Consider the following 18,941-nt stretch of genomic DNA (forward strand, 5'->3'; position numbering starts at 1 on the left):
TACTAAAAGGAATGAAAGGGGTTGCAGCGAGGGGCCGAAGGGACACTGCAAAGAACTGTAAGTAACACCTACAGTGCACCGTGTGAGGTGTACTGGCGGCACTAACCCGCAACCGCCCCCCCCTACGAGAGAAACACAAAAGTACACAGGAAATTAATTTCAGAAAAAATCCAAGATTCATTTCAGAAAACATCTTGTCCAAGCAAAACTTTACAGGAAGGATTCATGGTAGAAAATGAATCATCAACAGATCAATAAATAAAGAGAGGCATTGGATGAAAAATTGGTAACTTGATGTAGAGCGTTAATCTTGCAAAGGGCAAATTTTTTTTATATAAACGTCCAACCCTACTCACTGAAAATATTTGAGCAACGGGTCTGCTTCTAAATAGTGAAATTTTCATTATGCCATTGTTGTTTTGCTGGAATTTGGAAATGTAGATGCAAATCTTTCTTCTAACACTCAGCCCAAAATAAGAAGAATGAAAATCTTCGCAATGAATCCGGCGTTCAGATATTTCTTCGTAATTAGTCCAGAACAATCAATTTCCATCAGGTTTCAACGACAGATCTGAAAATAATTCCGGGTTTCCTTCGCCACTTTCCAATCAAGAGTGATTACTTTCGGTCCGCGATTCCTCAACGGGAAAAATGGTCTATAAGCCATTCAGTTTTCCCTTCAAGAAACGTCATCAGAGATTTTGCTAAGTCACTGTGTTTACTCGTGTGATATCGGGTGTGACTTTGCCAGATTTTTCTTGAAAACTGAAATCTCTCTTTCAGTTCTCTTCTACCATATATGTTTCATGCGATTCGTTATTATACACTTTTATATATATATATATATATATATATATATATATATATATATATATATATATATATAAATATGCAGGTTATATATATATATATATATATATATATATATATATATATATATATATATATATATATATATATATATGTGTGTGTGTGTGTGTGTGTGTGTGTGTGTGTGTTTTTAATGAAGATCAAGACTCCGAGATTAGTATGGAAGGGACAATGTTGAACCGAGTAGAAAAATTAAAGTATCTTGGTTCGACAGTGGCTGATGATGGAAATTTGGATGTAGAAATATCACACAGAGTGCAGCCTGGATGGAAAAATTGGAGAAAGATGTCAGGTGTCTTGTGCGACCGCAGAATCTATATAAAGGTTAAGGAAGACTGTATAAGGTAGTAGTGAGAACAGCTTTGATGTATGGAGCAGAAACATGGCCGGTAAAAGAGTGCAAGAGAAGAAATTGGATGCAGTAGAGATGAAAATGCTCAGGTGGATGTGTGGAGTAACAAAAATGGACAGGATCAAAAATGAAAGAATAAGAGGAACTACTAAAGTCGTAGAATTATCAAAGAAGGACCAGGAAAGAAGATTGCAGTGGTATGGCCATGTGATGAGAAGGGATGAGACACATGTAGGGAGGAGAGTGATGCAGATGGAGGTGCCTGGTGGGAGAGCAAGAGGAAGACCAAAGCGAAGGTGGACGAAGTAGTTAGAGAAGATCTGAGAGGAAAACAGTTGCCAGAAGACGATGTGTTTGACCGAGCCAGGTGGAGGAAAGCTGTCAGAAACATCGACCCCACATACAAGTGGGAAGAGATGCACAGAAAGAGGTGGGTGTGTGTGTGTATATAAATATATCTATATATGTATACATATGCAAACACACACACATATATATATACATAATATATTTATATGCATTATATATATATATATATATATATATATATATATATATATATATATATATATATATATATACTGTATACACACACATTATATATATATATATATATATATATATATATATATATATATATATATATAATGTATATAATGGAAACAATAAAAGAAAGAACATAACAGATAATACAATATCTAGACACGCCGCATATGAAAACTAACAGATATCAATTTTAAGAGTCTCTGAATACTGAACTAAACGTCAAATATGACAAGAGGTATAGAATTCTATCATACATGTGATAAGGTTTCGTTCAGTTATGTGCATGAACGGCCACCGGCCACGTTCTTACGTTTCTCCCAGATGGGAAGTTTCCGTTTGGAATGTCCGCTTTTTCTCACGTCCACTCTGGCCGTTCCCCAAGGCTTCCTGCTTTGAACAGGATCATTTGCATACACACGTGAATATATATGCATATATATTATGTGTGTGTGTATATATATATGTATATATATATATATATATATATATATATATATATATATATATATATATATATATATATCCGTATATAAATGTTGGTGCGCATATACACTCACTAGGCCTATAGGCCTATCAAGAATGTTGTGCTAGAATCCAGTACAGGCTTAAGTCAGAGAGAAGCTTCACGAACGAGGCTAAAGAATACACTGAATGTGGTTAGGATCGTTTATCGTTCATTTGTTTAAACGATTCTAGAGAAACGCAATGTGTTAATGATCTCGATATATGCTGGCGTGCGTATACCCTCACTAGGTCTAAAGCAAGAATATTATGCTACCCAGTACATGCTCGAGTCACCAAGAAACTTCATGAACGAGGCCAAAGAAGTCACTAAATGTGGTTAGGATCGTTTATCGTTCGTTTGTTTAATCGATTCTAGAGAAACATATAACTCACTAGGCCTAATGCAAGAATATTGTGCTACCCAGTGCATGCTCGAGTTACCTAGAAACTTCATGAACGAGGCTAAAGAAGTCACTGAATGTGGTTAGGATCGTTTAACGTTCGTTTGTTTAAGCGATTCTAGAGAAACATATAACTCACTAGGCCTAATGGAAGAACATTGTGCTATCCAGCACATGCTCCAGTCACGAAGAAACTTCATGAACGAGGCCAAAGAAGTCACTGAATGTGGTTACTGGTTAGGATCGTTAATCGTTCGTTTGCTTAAGAGATTCCAGACAAACACAATATGTGTTAACGATCTCGTCACTAGCGTTTGCCAGATGCCTTCTCCTCTCGCCACCACCGTCATGGTCAAATAATGCTGCTTTTTATCTTCAGGGATCGATGACTTCGCCATATCGTTCGGGTGGTTGCAGCCTCTACTTTGGAGTTTGCAAAGTTTAGCTCGACCATTTACCTTTTCTTAAATTTATTTTTGTCCTTATTTATCCTATTTTATTTTATTTTTTCAGTAATCGGACCTGCTCATTAACGCGTGCTGATTATAGCTACTGCGACAGTCATGAAAATATAAAAAAGAAATTGAAGGTAACATATCTATGCGTTGCTCATTTGCGGTAATTACTCGAAAAACAGACCCACTTATTAGTGATTTGTTATTAAGAGTTTCACGAGGTTAATATCATATAATTATGTCATTACGAAATGTGAACATCCATTCTCATCTTTTGAGTGTAATTCGGTATTTGTTCAGCTAGAAATGATTACGCTTGCATTCTTTTTTTTTATGAATAACGCATTTAATTTAACAAACGAATATTATGTATGAAAATTTTTGCGTATATAAATACGGAGTATTTATCCATGCATATCTCTCTAGAAAAGGACAAGATGTGGGCCAGCGGGGATCTTTGGACTCAGCCTAACTAACCTAGACTATAGGAGAAAGGAAATATGACGAATAATAGGTGCGTGAGTATGAAACAGATTTCTGCTAAATGGGGAAGTAAGCTTAAGAGAGAGAGAGAGAGAGAGAGAGAAGAGGGGACAAATGACCCACAAACGAACAGTTTTTCTCCGCTCTGCCGTTAGACGATCTGAAAAACCTGCTCGGGATGAGTTTTAGTCCCTTAGGCCGATTCACCTCGGTTTCTCGGTCAGTAGTGCTGAACTCACTCTGCCCGTGGTATCGAATGATAGTCTTATTTTGCTTTTAAAATAAAGAATGTGGCTTTACATCAGGTTATATACTCTTGAAGATCCACTGACCTCTTTACGCCGACCTTCTATTATGGCTGGAAACTGGAGAATCTAATTTAGGTGTCATAATTATGAAATGAAGTTAGTTGCGTCTATAGCTGTATTGCTTCTGTGTTAGTTATGTGATACACAGTGGTCAAGTATGATTTTAGCTGGGTCACACATTGTCAATTAACGACAGTAGTAACGTACAAATACACATACACAGAAACACACACACAAACGCAAACAGATTGCAATTGTGGAAAAGTTGTTCAGTAATATCAGTTGCATTTTAGAGCGCCATCATTCATCTTAGTGAGTGTACCTTTATTTTTTTTTTTTTTTAACTAGAGTACACCGTTCTCCAAAAATGGAGAAAATCTGCTTCCGCCAAGATTGATTTCACAGTTACTGGTCAAAACTGTCAAAAACAGATGGCGTCTCTACAAGAGGAACTGTAAATTACTGTTAGTTTTTAAAATGACATTGATTCTGCACACATGCTGTCACATACAAGAGAAAAGTGCAGCTTCATAAGTGCATTTGCAGGTAATAATAAGACGAGGAACTGTAATTATAGCTCTCTCTCGCCAAAAATGCTTGATACGGACCCAAATGGTAAGGTTGGTCTAAATGAGAGACCTAATATACCCTTGCGTCAGACCCACTTTTACACCAAACCACTCACTCTCCGTCAACATATTCTAACATGAAGTAGCTCTTCGTTGGGTGAGTCGGTAGAGCTACGGACTGTCACTCGATGGGCCGGAGTTCAATTCCCCGGCCGGCTGATGAAGAGTTAGAGGAATTTATTTCTGGTGATAGAAATTCGTTTCTTGCTATAATGTGGTTCGGATTCCACAATAAGCTGTAGGTCCCGTTGCTAAGTAACCAATTGGTTCTTAGCCACGTAAAAAAAGTCTAATCCTTCGGGCCAGCCCTAGGAGAGCTGTTAATCAGCTCAGTGGTCTGGTAAAACTAAAGTATACTTAACTTTTTTTTTCTAACATGAAGTCTTTCGAATAATGCCCTGAGAAATTCATCATTGTTACATTACTGTATCTGAGATAAGTCACGCAGTTTACACGTTACTCAGCTACATGAGAGAGAGAGAGAGAGAGAGAGAGAGAGAGAGAGAGAGAGAGAGAGTTATGATAAGCATCTCTATTCGACAAGTGATGAAAAGTCTTACACCACAAGCAATTCAAACTTTTTTTTTTTATTCTACGGAACTTTTTGACAAAGGATCATTGTTCTTCTAGACTTATTCCTATTTTAATTACGCTCCTAATAGTGCTATTATCTCATCTTTCAAAGTAATTACCCTAGTAACCTTTACGCTCTTTAATTCCGTTCGTCCTTTCAGTAAATAACAGTTAAAAACGTGGTCTTTATCGGATGCCCAAGTGAAGTAGCACTAAACAGTCATCCGAAGTCACTGCACGAGCGATGATAAATGTACTTGGTTTCTGTTCGTGATCTTGACCACAAGTGCGATCCACCTCTGGTATTACTCCAGATTCTAATTACCTGCGGTAAAATTCCAGTTTAGGCAAGTTGTCATCAATCTCATAACCTCAAGGGGTTAAAACTTGTCTCAGCCTAATTGGCTAGAATCGTAACGTTTGTAAGTGGATTAGGCCAAAGTCGCGAGCTGATTCTTTTTTGTGAATCTTCGGCTCGTTTTCTAAGAGTACGTCACAACAACAACAACAACAACAACAACAACAACAACAACAACAACAACAATAATAATAATAATAATAATAATAATAATAATAATAATAATAATAATAATAATGTAGATGACAAAAATAACTTTTGAATACGCCTCGACCAATTTGCCGTAACAGTATTTCTGGAGACAAAAACTGTTAATTATTTTAGCGAAAACTTGATTGGAATCCAATTTAACAACTTGTTAGTTCCAATTTAACAAGTACCGAGTCACGTGACTTAGTGTTTTAGAAGCTGATGTTCTCGTGCATCTGTCTCCAACTAAATGATTCTTTTCCCTTTTTCACTGTTCCCTTCTCGCTTGTTACTTCACGTATTTTAAATATGGCTCCTTTCGAAATATACTAGATTTGGACCCACTGGTTAATGCTAGTGACTCGATTTTATAAACCTGACATCATTATACGGCAAGATGTCTCCTTGTGTCAGATGGCTGGGGAGATATCAATGCGCCTAAAGTAGGATTCACTGGTAAAATAACGTAATCGGTCTACGATGATCTTTTCCCTCCATGAGTATAACTTGTTATCAATGGTTAAAACAAAGTTACGTAGTTGTGAAGGATAACACCTCACTGAACTATGAATTTGTTGGTGAAGTAAATCATTAAATATGTATATTCAAACCTCGCAAGATTACACCCCCATTAACGCCTATTTGTAACGCACCACCTTCATTCATTTTATCTTCCAAATTTAAATGGGCACTGTATGTATGTATATGTGTATGCACGTATGTATGTATTCAGAATATAAGCAATATTCCTCACCTGCCTTCGTGAAATGGTCCAACTCGTTTCTCAACCTCACTGTGACAGCGATATCCACCGCAATCATAATTGCTGGCCGCCCATTACTCACTTCCTCACCTACTTCACGAAGACCGCTCCAACGATAATTCTATCGCCATTAAACGTACCGGCGGCGGCGGAGACGGTACAACCGTACAAGGAGGGAACGGACGATGGCGAGCTTTCTTCCAAAAGCCGTTAGAGTGAGTAACGGTACCTTTTTTAAACGGAGCTCCGCGCCAACAGATGGCGCAGCTCTTGTTGAGTGGAGGCGTGGACACTCGACTCCATTGCCGTTACCACTGCGATGCACAAAGCGCCAACCGTTTCACGCCTTCATTGCACTCGTGGCTCACGCCTTCACTACTTGCTGTGAGAGGGGAAGTCTTAATGAAAGCTTAGATAACTGATTAATCAGGTCCTTTAGTTGTTTTCGTGACTGCTTATCTCTTTTGGAATTTCGACCCGCTGTTTATCTAGGCCTACTTAACGAATGCTAGGCCTAACTATTTTATTTGTCTCCGGGCTATTCGTGTAATGCATATAATTTCTGCTGTAGGATATCATTTATGAAATAGTTTTCGGTCTGTTTTTTCCTCGTTAGTGATAGTTTAATGTTCATGCTCATTCCTTTAATGATTTCCAAGAATTAGAGGAATTTATTTCTGGTGATAGAAATTCATTTCTCGGTATAATGTGGTTCGGATTCCACAATAAGCTGTTGGTCCCGTTGCTAAGTAACCAATTGGTTCTTAGCCACGTAAAATAAGTCTAATCCTTCGGGTCAGCCCTAGGAGAGCTGTTAACCTGCTCAGTGGTCTGGTTAAACTAAGGTATACTTAACTCACTGCTGCATGAACCTTACGGTTCACTGTCGTATGTCAAAGCAGGATTTTTGGGTTTGATGGAATTCAGTGAAGAATCTTTGATGCTGAACAATTTTCAAAAAGAACAGTGATGTGTTGAATATTTTAATTTTTAATGCTTATACGCGCGTGTGCACAAGCAGCTATGTTTTTAATATACTCCTAACCGTCCGTTTGAACACACTTGCGAAACAATGCACTATACATGAACATCATAGAAATACACGTATGGATATATTTATGTTTTATGCTCTCTCTCTCTCAGCATATACAGTATATATATATATATATATATATATATATATATATATATATATATATATATATATATATATATATATATATATATATATATATATGTGTGTCAATATTTATATGTCTGTGTGTGTAAAGAGTGAACGAGCAAAGAAATCCTAATCATATGAATTAGATTCCAGCTCAAGTTATAATTAAGCCATCATAATCGAGTTTTATCTATAAACTGTATTAATTCAGCAACGTCTTGTCCATCTAACGTAATTCACGGTCATTAAAGAGATTTATATCTTGAGGCCCAGAAGAACCGAAAGAAGAAAGGAAGAAGATAGCGAAGAGAATGAAGCAAATGCGAAACTGTAACTGGGTAGAAATTTTTATTTTGGGGAGTGGAGTGCAGTGACGCAGACGAGTTTTCCGTTATTGTTACCTCAAGTTATGCAAGTCTCTGTGAGAAAAAATTTATATATGAAATTGGTAATGTTATATCTTTAAGGTTTATAATCGTACAGGAGCGATATATTTTCATTATTTTATCATTTATATTTGATTCTTTTGGGAAATGAATATTTTCACGCAAGGTGAAATCTAAAGATAGATAAAAATCTACGAACGTTAAATCTGTTTTTAGGTTCAAATAAAGTTATGAACTAAAATGCACAAAGGAATTAAGCCAAATTATCTGTGTGCAGTTCAAACAAGGTATAAAAAATATAAGAAAAGGCTTCCGTTTGATAGTCTAAGTTACTCTCTAGACCTTGGTCTAAGTTTTGTCTGTTCAAACAGCCAAACTCATCAGATCATGTATAACGTATTGGATACTATATCAAAAGAAGAAAATATAAATCATGGGTCATCATTAGTACTACTTTACAACTCCCTGAAGACAGCGTGCTATTGTTGAAGAGTGACTTTCAAAATTCACAGACTACATGGAAAGCCAATTCACAAGTGCGTTTGACAAAGCAAGAGTAATGTTGTTTCATGGTTCACTGACCTAGAAATATACTGTAAGCGTAATTGTTCTCCATGTTTAGTTTTTTTTTTTTTTTTTTTACAATATTTTCAGGAAATGAAATGAAATTCGTGAGTAGCATAGAAAAAATAATGCTTCTTTTATTAATGTAGTTTCTTCCTGACGATTTCCTCTGCTTATTATGAATAAGTAGATTATTGGTAATGTCATGAGGAATTTCACACTCATTTACGAATAGTTCACTTTCAGGTTATTTATTTCGTGTTAACTGTATAGTGGTGGGAGAAATTTTAATAATTTGTTTCTTGCATTAGAAATCGAATTTTGCTCAAGCTTTCTGAGCACAAGAATGGCAATGGTTGACTGGGTTGCCAATTCTCTCTCTCTCTCTCTCTTCACAAAACATATTCACTGAGTTCTTCTCTCTCTCTCTCTCTCTCTTCAGAATTTTGAGAAAAAAATTCTTTTTTTATTAGAGTTAAGTTTGTGAACAAAACAAATACGCTCAGATCTCTCTCTCTCTCTTTAAAATTTTATAAAACATTTCTTTTTTTTACTACAGTTAAATTTGTTAATGAAGCATATGCGCCTTGTTCTTCTCTCTAGAATTTTGCAAAACAATTGCTCGGTTTTGCTTTCGTTACCTTTCTTCTTGCATCGTTGGTTCTCAAGCACCTCTCTCTCTCTCTCTCTCTCTCTCCCTTTACAATTTTCTAAAACATTTTCTTCTCTCGGCTTCCGCAACCTTTCTTCTTTTATCCTCGATCCTCAATTATTTCTCTCTCCCTGTAGAATTTTGTAAGGATATTCTCTCATTTCCACTTCCGCAATCTTTCTTCTTCTTCCTTCCCCGTCGATCCTCAATCACTCAACGATCCTCCTCTTTCTAAATTTGCAGTATGATCGTCGATGACTGACAACGAACGATCGGAGGCGCGATCAAGATGCCAGCTCCCAGAGAACCTAAACAGAGACCCAGAGAGCCTCATGGTAGGTCTAGGTCCCACGCCTCGCCCGAGAGGCGGCAGAGACGCCGGACCCACTCCCACAGTCCTGTCAGGAGACACGCCAGGTCTCCCACTTGTCGCCACAACAGGGGCAGGAGTCCCGTGAGACATCATCCTGCGAGGACTTCCAGGGGAGCCTCACAGGTTTCCTCAACTCTAGCCACATGCTCCACTGGGCCTACGTATTCGTCTTCCATTTATGCTCCTCATAGTCACAGGTATTATGCCCTAAAATGGAAAACTGCAGTATCTGCAAAATTTTCGAAATTGAGATATGTCACCTATTGGGCTGGTGAAACACTAATACACAAGTTACTGCAGTTTCAGAATGATTCTTCAGTGCTTTATTTAGGGGGTCCCATTTGCAGTATCAGCAAAATCAGTAGTAAGGCAAGGGAAAACTGCATTATCTACCATTTTTCTCAGTTTTGTATTTTTGCAGATACTGCAGTCTTCCATTTTAGAGCAGTATTACGCTCAATGTGTGAGCAATTGTGATCCTCAGTGTTTATTGCTAACGGTAAGGTGGAATAAATGGCACCTTTTTGGCAAAATTGAACGGTTCATTGATTCTTGAGTTCATTCTGATATCTAAATCATGTGTTATGTATTTTTTTTTTATTTAAATTCACTGTAGTTTATTCAGATATTTTTTAATAGGGCCAACCATTTTCTCTGCAGACATCTTATACGGCTATGACTGAAAGTACAAAATTTGAATGGATATTGGATAGCATTGCTTCAAATTTTTGAAAGACTTGTTAATAATTTCTTCATTTATAGCTATCTTATCCTGCTGCACATATACTGTCATCATCATGTATGTTTTCGTTAGATTTATCTAAGCTCTATCTCTCGAGATACACGATGCACTGTGTCAAGGAAGGTTTGCAAATCTTATGACGTTTTGCATGTTCTGGGTCTGTCAGCATTCTACAGTTGCCTCACTCTAACCTTCTTGTCCATCTCTAACTACTTTTTTCGCTATAAAATGCACGAGATGGGCAAACAGCATAGGCAAAATAACATTTCCTTGTAGCACCCCACTCTTGACAGCAAATTCACCCGGTAGAACTCCATTAACATTTACTTTGTATTTTGATTCTTTCATACATAATCTAAATTAAGTTTACATATTAATGGAAATGCCATAATGACTAAGACCAGTTCCACTGATCTGTGTAGAATAAAATTATCTCTTGTAATAAGCAAAAGCGACAGGAAGAGGATTTATAAATTTTTTTTAGATTTCTGCACAGTATGTCTTCATTAACACAAATATCTGATCTGTACAATTCATGCCTTTTCTAAAACCACGCTGTTCTTCTCTAAGCGTTCTATTTATTTCTTTTTCTTGCCTGTTGAGGATGAACATGCTGAATATTTCTATAGCAACAGACGTAAGTGAAACGCCCAGTACTTACAATATTCAGCCAGGTGACCTGTCTTTGGTATCTTTGCTATGAATTCCAGTTCCAAATCTTCAAGGAATTTCCCGTAGGGGGGTAGCGCCGCCAGTGCACCTCATGTGGTGAATTGTATGCATTACTTAAGGTTCTTTGCAGCGAGTCTTCGGCCCCTAGCTGCAATCCTTTTCGTTCCTTTTACTGTACCTCCTTTCATATTCTTTTTCTCCCATCTTACTTTCCACCCTCTCCTGACAATAATTCATAGTGCAACTGTAAGGTTTTCTTCCTGCTACACCTTTCAAACCTCTTACTGTCAATTTCCGTTTCAGCGCTGAATGACCTCATATGTCCCAGTGCTTGGCCTTCGGCCTAAACTCTATATTCAATTCAGTTCAATTGAATCAAGGAATTTGTTTTCTCTTTCCATAGTCTGGAATTTATAGTTAGTAAACGATGTGTCAATTATCTTTCAGCCATAATCATCTGTGTGATGGTTCCATCATACCCCTGAGTCTGATTTTACCGATTATCTTGAAAATTATCTAGGAGGCTCTGAGTTCACTTTTATTTATTTATTTTTTTGCAGGGATGTCGAAGAAAGCAGCGTCACCCGTCTCATTGTAGACAGGGGAAGCAGCGAGGACGAGGAGAACAGAGAAAACAGAAGGAGAGTGAGAGAGAGAAGCGAGACGTACGTAGACGTCGACGAAGGAGATCTGAAGGAGGAGGAATTTCACCAGAAGATCTGCAAAGCTGCCAAAGTGGTGTCCGGGTTTCTCATCGCAATGGGGCTGATTTTAGTGGTAGGTGTCTTTACAGTAAATTAAGTTGCCACTGTAATCAGGAGAAGTATAGAAGAAAAATATTATTGAATTTAGTTTTAGTAAGTTGTTTGGTCACAGTATGCGGAGGTGCCAGGTACCCTCGCATTGAATTTGATCAGCAATGGGGCTGATTTTAGTGGTAGGTGTTTTAACAGTAAATTAAGTTGCCACTGTAATCAGGGGAAATATAGAAGAATAATATGACTGAATTTAGTGGTAGTAAGTTGCTTAGTTGCAGTATATGGAGGTACCAGATACCTTTGAATGGAATTTGACCAACATGACCTTGTATACCATATGTTGTGTATGCTCTAATCAGAATCTATTAGAAGCAATTGTGGCCTTGTGACCTTTTTAGTTTTACCAAGTAGCTTAGTTGCAGTGTATATAGGTACCAGATACCCTTGCATGGAATTTGATCAACATGACCTTGTATGCTAAATGCTGGGTAGGCCTAAACGGAATATATTACGAACATGTCTGACCTTTTTCCTTGCAGTTTTACGTGATTATCACCACAATCTTAGGAGAATCGACGCCCCTGGACATCTTTGATTTCGAATACGAGAAGGAGGAGGTACTCGGTCGTGAAACGGGCACCGGAAACCGAGACCTCAAGATCGAACTGCCCAATTTGGTCTTCGACAAAACGGAGCTCGAGTCGGCTGACCTCGTAACTGACAAACCTGAGGTTGGGACTGGTGAACTGTTACTCCCTAGAAAGGACTACGATGGTTTATATGACGAAAACAACGACGCGAAAATTGACGACAGTTCTGCTTTTTACGGTGACGAAAATGAGAGCGGGGACACTTCGTCTCCAGACAACGTGACGACGAACAAGGATGCCGAGGGGCGTTCATATATAGCCTACATTCCCGTTCCGCTGAACAATGAGGAAGATGAGGAGGAAGAGGAGGAGGAAGAAGAGGAAAGCAAGGAAGACAAACATTCGTCACGCACGAAGCCTTTCTTCGTACCTGTCATGATCATGCCCGGGGGAGGAATGAACCCTAGTCCTATGTCACATCCTAATCACGGGCCAAACAGGGCACTCCCTCCCCTTCCACATCCTCATCCTAACCGAGGAGGAACCCCTAGGATTCCCATCCCCCCTTTACATCAGAGGAAGCCGTCTATTCCTATTCCCCCCATTCGGAATATTCCAGGAATACCCCCAAATATTCCGAAAGGATTACCGAATCCTCAGTTACCACAAGTAAATCGGAATAACGGTGGTAATCACTTCTCTGGTTCACTTCCGCCATTACCTCCGGTTCAGAATTCCGGTATTCCAGGCATTCCAGGTAATGCAAATATTCCAAATTTCCAGCACAATCCTCAAGGTGGTTTGATCAATAACGGAGTCAGCGTCCAAGGAAATGAGAACAATGGACATCTTTCTATGAACGGAAACAATGGCGGCCATTATCAGAATAACGGAAATATGAACAGGTTTCTCGCTAACAATGGATACCCTAGCTTAAATGGTGGCCATAATAATGGATTTGGAAACAACGTTCCCAATAATGTAAATCCCTTAAACAATATTAATAACGGTAACCTTCAAAGCGGCATCAACGGATTCAATAACAAGATCCCGAACAATGGAAACGCTTATAGGCCTAACAACGGCAATAGCGAAAGTGGCGGGAGATTTTCGAACGGGAATGGCTTAAGCATAGGTAGTCCACCAAATGGCGCCAACAGGATGAATTTGCCGAACAATGGAGGCGTCCCCTCCGATAACTCCAGCAACGAGATCTGGTCGTCCTTGTTCGAGATACTGAAGCGCCGTTCGGGAACTGCGGCGCCTTTCAGCAGTTCGGGATCGACAGGAAGAATGAACGGAGGCAGCATTCCAGGCCCTTTTAGTCTCCCTACCCGGCGGGAGAGTACCCCGAATCCCCCTCCTCCATTGCTCCCGAGTGACATGCGTCTAAGACCTCGACTGCTTCCAAAATCGCGAATGTCTGGACCACTCCCAAGACCGTTTCCCCGGTACAGATATCGACTGCCACCCATCCCTCCGCCTCCTGGAATGCCCATTGTTCCAAGAAGGACTCCCCCTAGGCCTATGCCAAAACCCCCCAAGGAATATCAGTACCCGAAGGATTCGACCAGCATTCAGGACATCATCAAGTTCATGAAAGAACGCGAGAAAATCCAGCAGAACGGCAACCAAGGGACCGAGGTTCACGTTTCCTATGGGCCTAGCGATAGTGGCGACCTCATCATCGGAGACCAAAACCACATAATTGGGGATAATCCTTTTGGAGACACGCTAGACCAGTATACCAACTCGGGAGGTCCTTCAGATATCATATTTGGGAGTGACCCAGTGTCCGGAAACACAGTTCCGGGCGGAGGGAACAATTTTGGTGGAGAAGGAAACCAGGGTAATACCCATATCACATTTGGGGGTGGAGGAGTGCCTGTGCATAACAGAGGTAATAATTTCAATAATGGCGGTAACTACAACAACGGCGGGGGTAATTTCAATAATGGAAACAACAATAATTATGGGAACAACCCCAGCAATAGCGGAAACAGTTTCAATGTGCACAACAACAATGGCAATCAAGGCAGCAACAATTACAACAGTGGGGAAAATAATTTCAGCAATGGAAATAACTATGGTACTCGTGGTAACAATTACAACAGTGGGGAGAATCAATTTAGCAGTGGAGGCAGCAATTACAACAATGGTGGCAGTAATTACAACGGCGGTGGCAATAATTACAACGGTGGTGGTAACAGCTATAACAATGGCGGGAACTATTTTGGCGGAGGAAACAAACCCCCATCGAATACCCGTGACCCAAGTTTCGGCAAATCTCGCCCTTTCAACATCATGTTGGATGTCTATCCTATGGACGTCTCGCAAAGTACATCCGGTTCCAGACCGTTCCAGACCAGCATCTTCTACGAAAACAAAGACAGGTTCGATTCGGGGCAGAATCAATATGGCGGGTCTCAAAGCAACGGTGGGTACTTCGGAAATGATGGAAGATACAGCAATAACAACGAGCGTTTTGCACCGGAAGAAGACGCGAATAAACACGAGATCATCCTGCATCTTAACTTGTTCTCCAAGACGCCATCCAAGTTGGGAACAAGCGGGTAAGTGTGAATTATTCTTGCCCTGGACACGATTTACCGTTTTGACCATCTGTCAATCTGTTTGCTTTCATTCTTAAACAGTGAATCTAAATGAATGAACTCATTACCAAGAATTAAATAATAATAATTCTCTGCACAAGAGAAGACATTATTATTATTATTATTATTATTATTATTATTATTATTTATTATTATTATATTATTATTATTATTATTATTCAGAAGATAAACCCTATTCATATGGAAAACGCCCACCACAGGGGCCATTGACTTGAAATTCAAGCTTCCCAAGGATATGGTGTTCATTCGAAAGAAGTAACAAAAGGTAAAGGGAAATACAGAAAGAGGAGAGCAGTTATTAGAAAAACAGATAAATTAACAAATCAATAAATAAATAAATATGTAAGTAAAATATTAAAATGCAAATTGAGTTGTATTAGGGTAGTAATGCATTTCATCTTCGCTTGAACAATGTTCGGGCTCTCCTTTCACGATATATATATGATTTTGTTCCTACCCAGGAGAAATGGAGGAAGCGCAGGTGACTTCTCGGGTCGAGCTGGGGCAGTGTCGTTGGAGATACCCCTGACAGGTCAACTGAGTCCTCTTGACATTTACAAAGCTCTCATGGCCAGGGCGAGGTCGGAAAAGCCACAGGCTCAGACGCAGTACAGACCAGGTCAGTAGCGTTCAGTTGGCACTTTTTTATTAGTAAAATTTTTTTTTTAATAAATAATTTTCTTGCGTTGTAACAAAACAATGTCTTGCATATTAATGATAAAATAGAAGATAGTCATGTTTGGTCGGCCAGACCGTAGCCCTTGATCTGAATAAGTGTCACACGAAATTACAATAAAATTATTATTTTGGGTACATTTCTATTATTACTCTATATTATGAGAACTAATAATATGAATACTGATATTGTTATTATTACTGCTACTTTGTGGGTGGAGAGTTTTGTCATAGTACTGCACTAATGAAATTTAGGTATTATTATTATTATTATTATTATTATTATTATTATTATTATTATTATTATTATTATTATTATTATTAAAGTGCTGCTTTTTAATACTTGGGAAACAAGTTGATTCTGATGCTACAACTGCAACTTGATTGTATCCATCAGCAGCCATATTGCTACAGTGACCTCCTACCGCCCTCTATCCAACAGGAATGGAGAAGAATCCTCCCGGTGAGAGAGACGACGTCGAGATCGAGCTCTTCGACGTGGAGGAGGGTCCTAGGCTCCTGGACGCCATCGAGCAGGGCCTTCGAGAGCTCAACAAGGACCTCCCTGCCCGACAAACGCTTCCGCATCGACGGCGAATCCCCGTCTCTTATCGACCTGTACGAAGCCGTGAACGGGGAAGCCATGGTCACTCCCTTCTCCGCCGAGGAGTTCCTGGTCAACCACAACCATAACGCCACCTATTCTCATCACCCCAATTACAGCAATACGGACGAGTATTTCTATTACGATTACTATGACTTCCAAGACGATGCTCGCGATAAGGACGAGAAGACCGCTCAGTCATCCACGAGCAGATCGCTGACAAACTACGACCCCGGGCCGCATGAGCACGAACAGTTGCCAACTCCTTGCACACACAAAGACCATGACGATGGAAAATGAAGAAATGAAGTGAACCTGTCGAGCAGGAGATCATTTACAAACAGAATTCCATCTTAGAATATAGTTTCTAGCTTTACTTCAAGGGCTATTAATTTAGAAAAACTTTACTGTGAGATATGCAACATAAAGGCCTAACTGAACACAGTGTGCTAGGAGCAGCGGCAAAGAAAACGGAGCCCACTAGACACTTCGGCTAACTGTACTAGTCTTGCAAATGGTTTACTCATCACAGTATAAATATGTTCAAACTTGTTGATTAGCGTAATCTATATGGTGCCAAGCTTGTCGAAGAACCTGAAAATCTTTGGCTGGGTAAGGAAAATAATCTCGTTTGTTGCTGGTACAGTTAGAATGATATATTAGCATATTATAGCTTCGAACTTTTACGGGCATAAAGATAGGTTTTAGATATTAAATTACTGTTATGAGCATTTCTGCGATACAAAGATTGAATTGTCTGCCTTTACTGTCTCTGTTGATATGTGTGTCATTTCTCTCTATCTCTCTCCGCATATATACAGTATATATGTATTATATATACATATTTATGTATAAATATATGTATATATATACATATCTATATATTCATCTATACAAATACATCCGTACATATTTTTATGTATATATCTAGATGTATATATATACATACTATATACATATATATATATATATATATATATATATATATATATATATATATATATATATATATATATATATATATATATATATATAATTTACATTTATAATTTCATATTTTATAAATCTTTTTGTTGTATTTTTGTTGATTCCTTAGGTTGCTTATCTGTTTTTATTTATTTATTATAACCCCTTCATTACGAATAACGTAATTCTCTGAGTATCGACTGATCTACGAACAATAAAAATGTACAGAGGTAAAACTCACGTAGATGTTTTTCCTGATGATTTTTTTTTTTAAGTTTCAAGATGGCGGAGGTGCCAGATACCCATTTGTTTTTCCTAATAGCTTTTTTTTCAAGATGGCGGAGGTGCCAGACATCCATTTGTTTTTCCTGATAATTTTTTTTCAAGATGGCGGAGGTGCCAGATACCCATTTGTTTTTCCTGATTATTTTTTCCAATATGGCGGAGGTGCCAGATACCCGCTTGTTTTTCCTGATCATTTTTTTCAAGATGGCGGAGGTGCCAGATACCAATTTGTCTTGTTTTCTTTTTTTTCTTGACAAATAAAGTTATTCTTAACAAAAACAAACAAAAATAACTTATTTTGTGACGCTAGAAAATCCCCTTTCCGTAAGGCGAAAATTGCTGTTTTGCATTGAAAGAACGCTACACAAATACGCTTTATTGATTATACTTCGTATGTACAGAGATTCAACTATTTTTAATTGGCTATCAAAAATTCCTGGACAGATGGAATTACGTATTTTTAAGTTCAAACAAATATTGGAAGATATCTTCCCGGGGTGTATCAAGCAATAGTTGAAAGGGGAGTATAAGGCGGTAATAAATCAAGTTGTAATAGATTTTATTAACTATATATATAAATATATATATATCATATATATGTATATATACATATATATACTATTATATATGTTTATTATAATATATATATTTATATATATGTATATATACATATATATATATATATATATATTATAATATATATATATATATATATATATATATATATATATATATATATATATATATATATATATATATATATATATATATATATATATATATATATATATATATATTCATTTATTTATATTAATTATATATAATATATATATATATATATTCATTTATTTATATTAATTATATATAATAATATATATATATATATATATATATATATATATATATATATATATATATATATATATATATATATATATATATATAGTATATAAAACAAATGAGCATGTACAGACGTGTATTAAATTCACGTAGGCAGACCGGTTCATTCGACGTACTAATGACAACTAGCAATCTAAGTACACAACTACACAAACTACCACTATGGTATCCGGAAACTACGCTAATAATGAATGATATTGACATCGTTGGTAACTGCTACATCGTTGGTAACTGCTACTTTGCAAACTAATCATGCAATTGCTACTTACAATTGCAAAAAAAATTGCACAGTGAATAATCGTATGATTTTCTCCGTTTCCCTTGTGTTTATTTATTATGTAAATGCATTGTATAATGCATATAATACATGAAGAGCATTATAATATATAAAACGCCTCGGCTATGCATTTAAATGCTGGAAGACTGTCTGAATCTTGGCAAGATTCTGTCACTGTACAGAAAATATACTCTGTCAGCTTTTTCCCCGTCATTGTTAGTGAACGGGAAATTAGTGAAACGGTCCCGTCTGCACAGGGAAATATTTTTGT

The 18,941-nt window shown here is 37.7% G+C and overlaps 2 protein-coding genes across 2 annotated transcripts in view; one reads left to right on the top strand and one right to left on the bottom strand.

Moving 5' to 3' along the window:
• The window catches only part of LOC136837482 (xaa-Pro aminopeptidase 3), a 50,715-nt gene extending 44,171 nt beyond the window's left edge, over positions 1–6,544 (bottom strand). Inside the window, exon 1 of the mRNA XM_067102273.1 lies at positions 6,423–6,544. The gene's annotated coding sequence lies outside the window, so the exon portion shown is untranslated. The remainder of the gene's footprint in view (positions 1–6,422) is intronic.
• LOC136837481 (homeobox protein 2-like) lies at positions 6,519–17,147 on the top strand. The gene is given in 7 exon segments (XM_067102271.1): positions 6,519–6,646; positions 9,439–9,765; positions 11,543–11,759; positions 12,280–14,903; positions 15,425–15,582; positions 16,081–16,205; positions 16,207–17,147. Coding segments are annotated over 6 exon segments (3,741 nt in total). The 5' UTR covers positions 6,519–6,646; positions 9,439–9,484; the 3' UTR covers positions 16,543–17,147.
• The last annotated feature ends 1,794 nt before the right edge of the window (positions 17,148–18,941 follow it).

The sequence above is a fragment of the Macrobrachium rosenbergii genome, chromosome 59 (genome assembly GCF_040412425.1).
Source record: "Macrobrachium rosenbergii isolate ZJJX-2024 chromosome 59, ASM4041242v1, whole genome shotgun sequence".
NCBI classification, from domain to species: Eukaryota; Metazoa; Arthropoda; class Malacostraca; order Decapoda; family Palaemonidae; genus Macrobrachium; species Macrobrachium rosenbergii.